This window comes from Lissotriton vulgaris, chromosome 3_1, assembly GCF_964263255.1.
Source record: "Lissotriton vulgaris chromosome 3_1, aLisVul1.2, whole genome shotgun sequence".
Lineage (NCBI taxonomy): Eukaryota > Metazoa > Chordata > Amphibia > Caudata > Salamandridae > Lissotriton > Lissotriton vulgaris.
This window is the reverse complement of record NC_141689.1, coordinates 1565728671-1565742608: the sequence shown is the minus strand read 5'-3', so window position 1 is coordinate 1565742608 and position 13938 is coordinate 1565728671. Positions and strand designations below refer to the sequence as shown.

General features: G+C 39.4%; 1 protein-coding gene across 1 annotated transcript in view; it reads right to left on the bottom strand.

Moving 5' to 3' along the window:
* Nucleotides 1-13938, bottom strand: part of LOC147728190 (paralemmin-1-like) — a 547682-nt gene that overhangs the window by 12701 nt on the left and 521043 nt on the right. The window contains exon 6 of the mRNA XM_086962050.1: nt 10624-10725. Coding sequence (XP_086818176.1) covers nt 10624-10725 — 102 coding nt within the window. The remainder of the gene's footprint in view (nt 1-10623; nt 10726-13938) is intronic.

Below are 13938 nucleotides of genomic sequence, written 5' to 3'. Positions count from 1 at the left end.
TAACGTGTTCCTCTGAGTTAATAAAAACTTGTGTGCTACCTTTTGTTTACACATCAATAAGGGATGGCTAGGTTTTTGATTATATTTGTGTGAAACCTGCCTTTATGTTCTTTAGTTTTGTGTTATCCCATAACAATGCTCCCCGGATGAGGTTTACAGTCAACAAGAGCTGACAATTCTGTTTGGGTTCTTGATTTCTGAAGAATTCTGCTAAGTTGCTAAAGAAACTAAGATTCAGAATTATTCAAGATATGATTCAGACATCATCTGACAGTAGCGGGTGTTTGATATGTCCAACGTATTTCACTACCATGCTCACCCTAGCACATGATGTTTTGTATCCAGATGGTAATTTTAAAGACATTTCACAACTTTAAAGACTAAAAACAAAAGACAGTTTCCAATGTTTATATATCCAATTCAGGGAATGTGTGGCTACGATTATTTGATAATATTCTATTAGTTTACCATCACAATTCAAAGATGCTCTTTATTTCAGGAAGTAAATAGTCATAATAACTTTGGAATTCTACACCAAACGAAATACAGAAATTCTACACAGATATCAATCAATTGTAACTAAATAGCACCAAGAGCGAATTATATTTGCCAGACACACTTTGAAAATATATTTTAAAATAACAGAGGGTCTGGTTATAACAATTACATTTAGAATATACATATTTACCAGTGAAACTAAAAACAATCTACTTATAATACTCGAAGGGAAGTACTTGATGTTCAACTATTGATGCTGATCAAGCACATGTATTTTTTTCCATGTCTGTGGAAACTCTTCTCTGACACTGCAGCTAATGTTTGTTCTATTATAACATAACGTAACGTGTATTTGTAAAGCGCACGTTCACCCATAGTCTCTTGGCGCTGAATCAGAATCTTACCTGGGATATAGAGATGCTGCAGTCAAAGACCCACATTAATTAACTGTGAGAAGCTTAATGGAGGGTAACCTTCCAAATACTAGCTTGAGGAAATAACTATTGGTACTGGTATTAAATGACTATCTCATTACACTGAACTACAGAGCATTATACGGATGGCCTTGTGACAATAAATGTGATCAACATTGTGGCTTCTAGTCTAATCCTGTTTTAAAATTCTACTCTTCATGGGATGTTTCCTCTGTTCTGTACAATGCAAATGATCAGTGGTAAGATATCTTTTCTTATTACATTTTTAAAGTTTGAAGCCCATTGTGTTTTTTGTCCTTTAATTGTACTCTTGCCTAAATTGTTTAAATCTTGGTTCGAACGGAGATATGAGAACATAAAATAATGGCAAAGTTAGGGTTACCACTCGTAAATTAAATTGGTCATGTAAAACAACAATATTAGTGCAGTGATACCTTACAATAGTGGATAAGATTAATTCTATTGATTTTGTGAAAGGATGGAAATAATCAATAAGATTTACACAGCGTTGCTGGGTTACTGGAGAATAACTTGTCACATCAATATTTATTTGAAAAATTTCTTAATGTTCTCAAGTAGGAGATATCTAAGGCTCATATATTGTACTCTTGTTTACTCAGTGAAATTCTCTTTATCTGCCTTTAGGATTCTAGAGTGCATTGAAAGGTACGGATTGATTCTTTGGGTATGCCTGAACTATGAGATTTGTGTCTTCTTTCTCGTTCATCTATATCCAACAAGGGTCTGTTCCTTTTAGTATGAGCGTAGTACATGGAATTACCTCATTTGGGGGAGTTGGTTTAATTGGACAGATGCCAATATAAGTCTGTTACAGCAGATTTATTCTGTGGTCCTTCATGTCCATTGTGTAGCGATTTAACTAGTTTATTAGCTACCTCTTCCTTACCTCCTTTTAAGTGATGGAGGCAGATTACCAGCTTTCTTAAAACATTTTGTGGTGGGAACAATCTGCCATCAATACTTTTTATGTTGGAAATTTCACACATGGGCAAAGTCTATCACCCTTGCAAAACATTAATTGCATAATTGTAGAATGACAAAACTCTAGTGTAACCGTTGTTTTATGTGTTATTGCTGATTCCCTCCTGAGTGTTCATTTTATGGGGCTCACAGTCCAGTGTTATTATATGCCTTCAGGCCAATGTAATCACTGTAGCCTTGACTGTCTGATTTATTGTTTTAGTTTTAGTTTTTTCCACTAAGAATGTCTTGTACCCTAAACATCGCTTGAGGTCTTCTTTTGAGGGCCCTGTTGTCTGTTTATTTGCATAAGTATGTAGGTATATTCAAGGAAGTATCCTCAAAAGCATTCTCCTTTTCTATATCCGATTCAGAGGGAGCCGCAATTCACAGTCCTAAAACCAGGAACAGCACAATCAGTGTTCAGAGGTGGCAAAGAGCATGCCCGTGGTATTAATTACTACTCAAGGCTGCGCCTAATTGATGCCCATGGCATAAATGGCTGCACCTACAGGTCATCACAAATACAAGGAAATCAAAATATAATGGCATACAAACTCAAGCATACATAACAGAGATTCAGAAAAACACAGAACTGTGATGGTGAGGGACATACTCTCCAAAATACAAACCCAGAAATGGACATATATATAAACACATGGTGGGACACAGATAGATAGCCAGACACAAAAAAGCATGCATGTGTTTTTAGAAGAAAAAAAACAAAAGAAAACAAAAACTGTTTTACTGTTATCAGTGAATAAAAAATTCCAGATTATTTTGCAATTCCATATCATTATCTCCTTTCTTTTAAAAATGAAATAGAAGAGCAATTTTCGGTTTTGATTAATCTTTAAATTGAAATCAAAAAATGTTTTCACCTAATATTCTCCAGCTTGGAGTTTAAATATTTAAAGAAAATATTTTCCTATTACTACTTTCTGACCTAATTTTGTACATCATCTTCATGCTTGGTGAATGAGTCTCTCGCCGCTTATGTTGTTATGATTAATCTAACTGAAGGTATAGAGCAGGCTTCTCCAACGAGTAGCTTGCGAGCTACTGGTAGCTCTCCAGCTACCTGTAAGTAGCTCTCCTTTATGCAGTCCAGCCTAACAAATTAGAAGCTTTTGTTTGGTTGAATTAATATATATATAATACAATTGAAAAGTGAGTATTTGATATGAAAGTGTGTGTATTTTCAGAAAATATAGTTTCCAAAATCTATTTAAATCTGATATTTGAATGATAAATCATGCAGCCTTGAGAGACTTTTTACTAATATTATTACTTTGGTGCCAGGCGGCCTTGCTTCTCTGGCTGGTACGTATTGACCTTGTAGGGACATTCTAAAATGACTAATCCTTTTTTACATTACTGCTGGCAATCCTGCACTGAGGAGATCACAGCTGGTCACTAAAGTAATCTTGTCTGATGTGTACAACACCAATAGTATTAGCAGCTTGGGATGATTTCCATTAAACATAAGTAATTCTTGTAAGTGAAAAGATTGGACACCCCTGATATAGAGGATATAACAAAGATAATATCCACATTGTGTGACAATGGGACCATATCCTCTCCCATGCCTACAACTATACTTGTATCATGAAAATTGTCCCTCCAGGATTTCACAATGACAGTACATCTGGTAATGATATGCCCTCCATTTCAGTGAGGGGATATTTGAAACTTGAAAATGAATCCTCCTTAACAAATAAGATAGTTCACCCTATTGTCAAGTAAAGCTGTTTCAATCTACTGAATCCAGTGTTGTCAAAGTTTTCTAAAGTTTATTGGCAGTGACACCAGAGGAATTGGTGACAAATTTATATTCAATGCTCTTCTTCTATAAAAAGCTTTGATGCAAGATTCAATTTTATTGTAAATTCATTATTAAAGAGTTCGGGAGAATGCGTTTTTTCCACACCCCAAATCACTGATACCGTAAATATCTGTTGTTTCAGGAAGCGAGAGTACCATGGTGTATTGTACCGTCACACATATTATTCTGTGCATGGTGGCAACTTTTCTGTGGGGAGGAGTCATCCTTTCCTTTGACAGTCAAGACAGGGTTTCAATAAATCTTCTCAGCTTCTAGGCCTTTACATTAAGCCATTATACATCTATATAACACTCAGCTGTAATTCCTAGTAGGAATAAAAATTGTTTTCTGGCTGAAATACAGTTCAATTTGTTGAACTAAATTGTTGTGGAAGGTCTTTTAACACCTTCAAATCCATCATTTTATGTTGTAACTTGACCACATCAAAAAGTGACTGAACTATTCTAACATACTGAGGAGGAATTACAGGCTGTTCATAATTGGACAACAGCTCACCATAACGAAGGGATAAGGCATCTTTTGACACATTATTTGAGCCAGGAAATTTAATCAATGATAAAATCAAACTATGCAAAGAATAATGCACATGGCTCTTTATGACTATTTCTTCAATGAAGATTTTTACAATACAGATGACCGATTTGAGTTTCAAATGGCTCATGGCAATAAAACTGCTCAAAATTATCTTTTAGACACGTATATTTCCACAATAAACATCTTTGAAGTATCAGAATGATGGAAAATTGGTGCTTAAACAAACATCTGTTTTAGTGTGCTGAAAGCTCTTTCGCCTTGAAAATCCCAGCAAAAACGATTATCTATATTCTCAATTCTTAGGAGTCAAGTAATCTTGCTAGTTTACTTTGCAAAATTAATGAAGAATTAATGATAAAAGTTTGTATACACAAGGAAACATTGAGTCTCTTTAACACTTGTTGGAGAAGGCCAATCCAGAATAGTTGATAGCTTCTTCTTAGGATCTCTAGAAGGCATTTCATTTCTAGATGCATTCAGCTTACAACTAAAGTATAAAATTGTATCCTTTCTAAATTCACTCTTTCTCTGTTAAAGAATACATATGTCCAAAAGGAAAAATGACTGTTCCAGTGGTGTGGAACAGTACTTTTCTCTAAGAAGAGGAAGTGAACAGATTTCAGGCTTAGCAAAAACTGGATAAAAAGGCATGGGACTCAAATTACACTGCGCAAAGGTCAGCCACTATGAGTTTAGAAGTTGCATCTCTCATCTGATCAGGCATTTTTGGAGACTTCATTCTTTTCGAGGGAATATTATTGTTTACAGCCTAAACATGATTAATACACATTTAACAGTCACCTACAACCAACAGAGCAGAGTTTTTTTTTTACAAAGTTGTCATCTTCTGTTCTCATAACAATTGGTTAGAGGAACATAAGATTTCACCATTATTCATATAAGATCTAATACAAGGAAGTCAGCACACTTCTGTCTTCTTCTTCTTAGGAGAGGACTAAAACCCTCCATCATTCCTCAAATGCCATTTAGGACAGGCATGAATCATACGTCCAGCTCCATCACAGTATAGACATAAATTGGGGTGTTGCAATGTTTCAATGACTGGTCCCCGTGTAGGTCTGGGGCTAATGCTTCTGGCAGAGGTAACTTTCACATTTGAGCACTTTACTCATGTAATTTACTCATATACTTTTGAGTAACTTTACACCCAGATTTTGTGAACAGCCAAAGGTGGTAAAGTTACTTAACCGTGTAAGAGTTAATTACACGTGTAAATTACTTTAAAGTCTAAATTACCTTTGTGAATAGTCCCTTGTTTTTAAATAGCCCCCGAGCACTTCAAATTGCAGGAGATTTACACTCAAATTTTGTGATTAGCCAAAAAATAAAAAACTTAATCAAACGTGGATGTTACCTTTGTGAACCAGGCCCCAAGAGGTGAAGACAGTGGCGGCTCGCAGTGGGAGTGCTGCGGGGCGGGGGAGGGCAGGGTGGGGGGGTTAGTGAAGTCGAACATACGACGGCCAGGAGTAAAGTAAGTAAATAAATAAATAAAACTATTTACCTTGCTCTCACTGCATCGCCAACTCGACGATGCAGCGAGCGTAAGGTAAATAGGTTTATTTATTTATTTACTTACTTTACTCCTGGCCGTCGCATGTTTGACTCCACCACCCCCCCACTGCCCCTCCCCCTCCCCGCCCCATTGCCCCACAGCATTCCCACTGTGAGCCGCCACTGGGTGAATAATATATTTAGAATGAATAATGGGGAATAATAATAGTGCGTGTTATTAACAATATGACAATAAATTGAACAATCTTACATTGCAATGCTAAGTAAAATTGCAATGACAAAATTCAATCATTTTTGGATAGATGTGATTCATTTATGACCCAATGAGCTAATTAAAAAGTGGAAAGCCCGCAAACCACCTATTTATTTTACAAGTTGTGGGACATATCACTATCAAAGTTTACTACGCTTGGTTAGAGCCTGTTGGTAGTCTATATTTTTAGAAAAGGGAATACCATACCATATACCATTCATGAATAAAGTGACATGAACATCTTCCTTCATGACTTTACCTCTGTCCAAACTTCGACATACCTAGTATTCCTACAATCAGGAGACATAGTGGAATACCAAGGTAATAGCACTTATCCTAGCTGGATATTCCTGAATGAGGGAGATGGCATACAAATGTAGAAATTGAACAAAAACAAAAAACCCGATTTTCAGTAAGGGTCCAAGCAAGACAGGAAAATCTGCCACACCCAATGGATTTTAAAATGTAAACTATGCAGTATCTGAAGACTACATAGTTTTACTGGGGACATTCACAAAGTTATTTTTGACCATTAATCTATGTTTACAACTGGAAATGCCTGTATTTACAACTGCCAGGAATTCAGAAACTGATTCTTGCTGGTGTAAATGGATTTAGAACTGTGGAATAATCTGCCATGTGTGCAGACAAAAGCTCAGGGGTTTAGTTTCAAGGGGGGTGTTTGGGATGTTACACCCCCCCAAAATAAAAGTATTTTCTGTAAAATAGTAGGGTGCAGGTGCTTTCAGTCGGTTATAGTGAGGTGTCTGTTGGATATCGCCAGGAATTTTTCCATACACACAGACAATAACATACATATTCTCTCTCCCTCTATGATTTGAAAGTCTTCCGGAATGTTGTTTACTTTACAAAATGTTGTGTTTTTCTCACTTAGTACCTCTACCAATCCGTAGTCATCTGCATTTCCACTGCCCCTTTAGCCCCTCTCATGAGCCCTGCTTATCATGACGTATTTTAGCATTGTATGCCAGTGTTATTGTTGAAAAATCTGAAGATCACATCCCCCCCATCTTACTAACCAAGCTGGGCCCCTGCAAATGCTGAAAAGTAAATCCCACACAAGGGGTTGGAAGTAGACATTCAGGGCATAGCTAGCCCTGTAAGATTATGAATGGTCACAAACAGGCATGTTTGTGAGCTTTCGCATATTGAAATCTGACCCTTTACAACCCTGGAAATGGATGGAAATGTGTCATACGCTACAGTAATTCCTGTTGCAGAATAAGAAGTTGAATGGATTGCCTCAGTTTTGGTGGAGTTGTAAGTGAACTTGTTTCTTCATTGGGATTTTTTTTTACTGGTGATAAAAAAAACAGGCTTAGACAGATATCCATAGTTAACACTCAATGCCTTTTGGTGCTACTTTCACTAACAAGTTTAAAATTCAATGTCTCTGGTTCTACCATTTGGATTTTTGTCCTTTTGGTCTTGTTTGATTTATTAAATTAAGCTCTATTTTTCTAATCTGGTGTGGGATCTTTTTGTGTGCTGTTTTGAGTTTTACTGATTGAAATATTGCAGAAATACTTCACTCATTGCCTCTAAGTTAAGCCTCACTGGTCTGTGCCAAGCTACCAGGGGATTTTGCACAAGTTAAATTAGGGTTTGCTTGTGCCTTACCCTGGCAAGGATTGTGGTTGCTTCTTGACTAGAGCTCACACCCCAATCAACCAGTAACCCAGTTTCTTACAACAAGCAAACATGTTGCTGACTATATACAGAATAACATACATTACACTTTGCTGGCTCTTACACAGTAACTACACCAAACGCATTTCTTTTGATTTGGTTCATCTGGAGTTCCTGATTCTCATTATAACTATACATGTCAGTTGTTCATATATGTAGGACATCAAGGGAAAACACCCCTCTACTGCCTGCCCCACTACCATGCTTCTGTGAATGAAATACGTATGAATAATGAGCCTCACTTCCATTACAATGTCTGCGCTAGCTACTTGCCGGGGTGTAACACTCACCTATGCCCTCCTAAGGAGGTGCACTGAGACCAGGCTGGTATTCTGGTGCTAAGATTGCGAAAGTCGTGATAAGAAGCAGGTAGGGGAAATGAAGATGGGGGGGGCAGCTATCATCCTATCATCCTGATCATTGTTGTTTTGTGAAGAACCAGGTCTTACGGGCTTTCCTAAACTTAAACAATTCGGTCTGAGACGGTGTGGATCTTGGAAGAAATGGCATTGAGTTCATATCCCTGAGATGTCTCGGAGAAGCTTTGTTTTTTATTTGTTACAGAAAGATATCCAACCTACCCTGTATCCCTTCTGAGAAATATTGGGTTTGGGTTGCAAGCATAAGTAATTATGATGGTTGCTCAAGATTATTTAGGAGTGTAAATTTACCCTTGGCGTGAATGTTAGTATTAGCAGTCGGGCTATTAGAGGAGTCACTTAGGTTCTTATGTGGGTCAGACATTTAAATGGGCGGCTGGGTAGATACTTCTCTGATGAAACAGGACGAGTGGGAGATTCACTACCCTTACAGTTGTGATTTCTATAGGAAGGTAATCCAGTGAGATAAACTGGGTTTCTGCGTGGATTGTAGGGATGGGACATAATGAGGGAGATGAGGAAGAATCACTTGACGGACTCCTTAAAAAGAACTTGTGAGAAGTAGAAAACTTTAATGTAGGAATATCCATATACTCATCAGTTATCCCATCTGGAGAAGGTGGTGGATGATGATGATGGGGGTAAGATCAGTATTGAGAAGGGAGTTAGGAAAAAAGTGCAGAGGAGGCAGACCTGCACTCAGTTTCAAAGAGTTCATAGGGAAGAACTATGTAAGTGTGCCTTGGAATTTTGCGATTTTTCCTGTTTTTGTATTCTTATTTGATGTTGACATTGCTTTTATGTCCTTCCTTACAGCCTTCTTGTAAAGCGCTCTGATATCCTTCGGGATCTTGTTCGCGCTATATAAAACTTTATAAATAAATAAATAAAACCCTCATCTTTGCTAGACCTGGTGTGACGCTGAAAAATGTTGTTCAACCCTAAAGGCAGGTGTTCCAAGAATACCTAACGACATGCAATGAAAGAAACTTATAGCGTCTGACGGCCACGCATCCTAATGAAGAGTACACAGGGCCGGACTGGGAACCAAAACCGGCCCTGGCGAAGTGTTCGGCTGCCCCCCCCCTCCCCAGGGGCTATGTTGTAAAAACGGCCCTGTAACAAAAACCGGCACCCAGGTGCCCCAAACCGCCCCACCCGTGCGACGCACCGGGGGATTGCCCGGTGCCCGTTTCGGCCAGACCTGTGTAATTCAGGTCAACATGAACAAGGCTACTGTTAGAGGTTAGTGGCATGTTTGAAAAACAAAACATCCCAATATTTAATTTTGTAGAATAATTGGAAAATAACCCTCCTATTTTTCTCACTACATCTGCTCTGTGAAAAAATAAGTATTTGTAGGTCGCAAGAGTGGGAAACAGCGGTGGGAATGTAGTATATTGCTTTTTTAGGATATTCTACAGTGAAAAAACAATAAAGATGCTTGAACTTCAGCCAAGCAGAAATATAAAAAGACAATACACTTTTTCACAGAAGGATGGGTCTCTTTAGGTAGTTGGAACCTTATTTCTTTATAATTTGTATATAATGACTTATTCAGTTTATGTAATCGCTTGTTTTATCTTTAGATGTCACCTTTTGGCAACTACCACTCTACAACCATATAGAAGCGACAGCTGCTACCACCCACCTAGAAGTGGTTTGTTGGAGGCAGCATTTCGGTAGAATGTTTGGAACAGGGGATCTCCAAGTGTCAATGGTTACTGCAATGCATGCCTTTCGGACTGCACACTATGGCACGAATGCCAGCGCCCTGTGGTCCGAGCTATTCCTAAGGGGCATAGGAATTACCATAGGCAGGATAGAAGGACAGGGCTGGATAACAAAGCAACCCCAAGGGAGCAAGAACGCAATTCTTTCACAGGCACATAGATGCACATAAACATGACTCTGGAGTACTGTGCTGGACCCTGCCTCTTTCATGAGATTTTCTCCAGAGTGCCTGTACATATAGATTTGAGCTAATATATTAAGAAAGCTGTGCTGTGAAACTAATAGTTTGACTATATTATTACAAACTATTTTGTGGGAGCCTGCACGCTCAAACTCGCCGTTAGAGAGTTGGAGTGGCTTGCCAATCGCACACTGCAATCTTGTGGTACTCTTAAAACATTTTATAAGGCTTTTTTTTTACTTTCCAGGTTAGCTGTGGCATAGACATAATAGCATACATAGTTCCCCATGCTTAATGAACATAAAAAGCAGCTAATATGTCAACAAGCAAGCACACCTTCATGTAATGCATTTTGCACCAGCACTAAAACAAGGGAGAAGCCAAAGCTGAATATGAAGCATGAAGTAATGCGGATTTAAGGCAACATCATGTTTCATCAACGAGGACTGCACAGTTGACACAATTTGCTTAGCATGCCTCCACACCTCAACCAAGCTTTGACGGCCAGGCTCCCGCATTCTGTCGCCAACACTTACCAGGAGCCTTGTACGTCCGGTCCTGCCCTGCAGTGGTCTCTGCTGTTCGAGAGTAGAGGCCTTGGAGATCAGGGATCTGAGAGTAAATGTAATTTACTGCATCTGAGATTGGAAAGATAGAAAGGACATTATATTGTGAGTGCATTGGGACCAAGCATTCCTAAAGTGGTCGTTGGCTTCTACGGCAGATGATTACTCTTAGAACAAACCTTCAAAAATGCAAAGTTCAGAAGAGGGATGCTTTGGTTTTGAAAATGGATGCTTTTTTTCCATCTCTACAATGGAATGTGGTACAATGGGTCCACATGGGTGATACCATAAAAATAAGGCCCAGTGGAAGGGCCGTTTTAGGTTCTCCAGAAAGGGACTGCTTCCTATTCCCTAAATGATAATCTCTTGAGAGGGATGAGCTTATCTAAAGAAACAGTACCCGTGGAGGCTCTTATCCTCAGAACTGGATCAAAGAACAAAGCATGGTACCATTGACATATAATCAGTAATTAGTGTCTCATAATTTCAGGTGTGAGATTAGTAAATTTTGACCTTGGCCGCTGAAGGTAGGTATGAATGTTATTTTGGCTCACAGTTATGATCGGATATGCAGAGTAATTACTTATGTCATAAATACATGTCATAATATCTCCTTTTCACAAGGCGTGGAAGTTTCACACAATTCACAGTGAAAAGAGTGGTTGCCCCTTATTACAAAGTGCTCCACGACGTTATGATTTGAGAACCCCCAGAAGTGTGAATTTAGGCTCTGGGCCACAACCTGAGATCTTTGCAGAAAAGCAATGCTTACCATTCAACAGTGTGTAGTAAAGCACAAGGGACCATTGAGGGAAGTGATGACACTCAAGAAGCACAGTGAATTAGTCCTTCTATAGTGCAGTTGGTATAAAGGAAGGAGGCATCTGAGGAGATCGAGGGGAGAAAGGGAACCTTGGTAGGTCAAGAGCAGGGAGTGGTAATGGGGGTTGTGGTGGGGAATCGTGTGTGACACTTCAGAACTGGGAGGGGAGAGATGCAAATGTACATAGAGCGACAGGAAGGAAAGGGCAGATGGGATGGAGTGAGGGTTTTGGCACACGAGAGGAGAAGAAGGTGAGACCAGATCACTGAGAGAGAAGTCGATAAGTGGGACAGCGAGTGGGGAGCCCTTGAGGGGAGGGTGATGGGAGTTTTGTATGTAGGGAGAGGATTAATGATGGGAAAGTGTAACAGATGAGATGGGAGGCCCAAGCATAGGAAGGGAGGTGCAAACTTAAACTTAAGAGTGGGTGGATAGTTCACTGTGTACTAACTGAGTCACTGACCAGATTCCCCAAAGGCTTTACATTCTTCTTCCTTTCTAATTGTTTCATCAGCCGCCATTTGTAGTTGAGTTAAACTTCCCTGCTGCTGTCAAATGGTTGTTTCTGTCACTCTAAGCACGGATTGATTGCATTTAGCCTCGTTACAATGACTGGACTTTTTGTTCAGATGAATTATAGGAATAATTTGAACTTTCTTGTTCATTTGAAAGCATTATGATCAGTTTTTTAACTGTTTAAATGTACCCTATGAATTTATGAAAAAAATATATAAAAGAAATATTTTTGTATAAAAAAGATTTCCCGTGCTGCTTCTTCATTATATATTTTTTGATTATTCAATTTAAATGACTCTCTTATCCAATTGGTAGACAAACAAATTGAATTGAGATCAGATATCAATTTTACTTGAACAGACTAACATATAGAAATAAGATTTAAGTCTGAAATCTGCTAATTGTGTTTTCAAATAAATTCCCTTGCTGGCACCTTCTAAAACTTTCAGTATCTGCCCAAGCCCGCAAGGGTATTTTGGGTCTCCCACCTTCTTTTATCTTTGTTACAATGACAGCGCAAGACATTTCATTTCTAATAATTATTATTATTCATAAAAATTCATAAGTACCTGTTGCTGTTGGACAGTTCATTAAGTTATAACTATGTTTCTGTTTTTTTTACAATACACATCATCTTACTGTGTCTTGGATTAGTATGAGCTTAGTGATTGTTTATTCTGAAACGGAGTTCAATAGTATAGCAAGTTTATGTGATGGTTGCTTCTGAGGGAGACGCGTGAAAGCACTGGAGATCTAGCTGAGGGTGGAGGGCGTGACAGGCTGCGCCAACAAGATATTTTAGATTCCTTTTCAATGTCACTGGAAAGTAAAATGCAGGGTTTAATGTTTAGGCCTTATTTAGAGTTCGGCAGGTGAGTTACTCTCTCACAAACTACACAGATATCCCATTTGCAGTAATTCATGTGCCATTGGATATAATTCACTTCTAACTCTTAGAAGTATATTTACAAGGGGCTATCACCACCAGAACGTCACTTTTAGCCATGTTCTGTTGAAGATATCCCTTTCTCCTTATTTTTAAAGGGGCCTTGTAAATAAGGCCCCTTTTCACGTGTCACTTAGTTTGAAAGGGGGGTGCAATGGGTGTTGAAGTGGGTGTTCTTCCGCATTGCTGTCCCATATTAACAAGGCTGGGACAGCACCAAAAACTAATACCTGGTCTTAGACTGGCAATACGAGGAGAAATTATTAATTTCTCCTTGTTTTTATGCTCTTTCCAAACTGCCTTTCAAGATTGTTTATGGTCAGTATGGTGTCCCTTCCTGCACCTTAACAATCGCCCCTGCAGTGCAGGCACCCTTGCAAAATGGCGCAAGGGTGCCTATGCTGGCACTGGAGATTTATTAGCACCAGCGCTAGGAGAATCAAAGGGGTGCACAATATTTTTGTAAATACGGCGCATCCCTGCATTTTAACCCTTTAACTGCGGTGGCAATTCCGCTGCAGCGCTAAGGGGCGAGGGGGGCTGCGCGGTGCTCCGACGCTTGTGATGGAACCGCTCCGTCACGCCCCCCGGGTGGGCTGTGCTTGTGACGGAGCGGTTCCGTCATGGCCTCGCCCGCTCAATAGAACGCGCCGCGCAGGCGTGAAATCAGCGCCGCGCAGGCGCGGCGAGCAGGCCATGACGGAACCGCTCCATCACCAGCACAGCCCACCTGAGGGGCGTGACGGAGCGGTTCCGTCATAAGCGTGGGAGGGGTTAAAAATATTGTGACGCGGCGTTACCAATTTTGGTGTAACACCACACTCCGACATTTTGTTGTGAATGTCCCCCTTAGTCTTAATCCTGTGGTGAGATGTCCTTGTTTTCCTTTCTGTGTCACTAAAAACAAACAAGCGTCTGCTAAATTATGTGGAAAATACCATAGCCTGAGCCAAGTACCATTTAGAACCCTTCATACGGGAACAAACTGTGCTATTTGTTG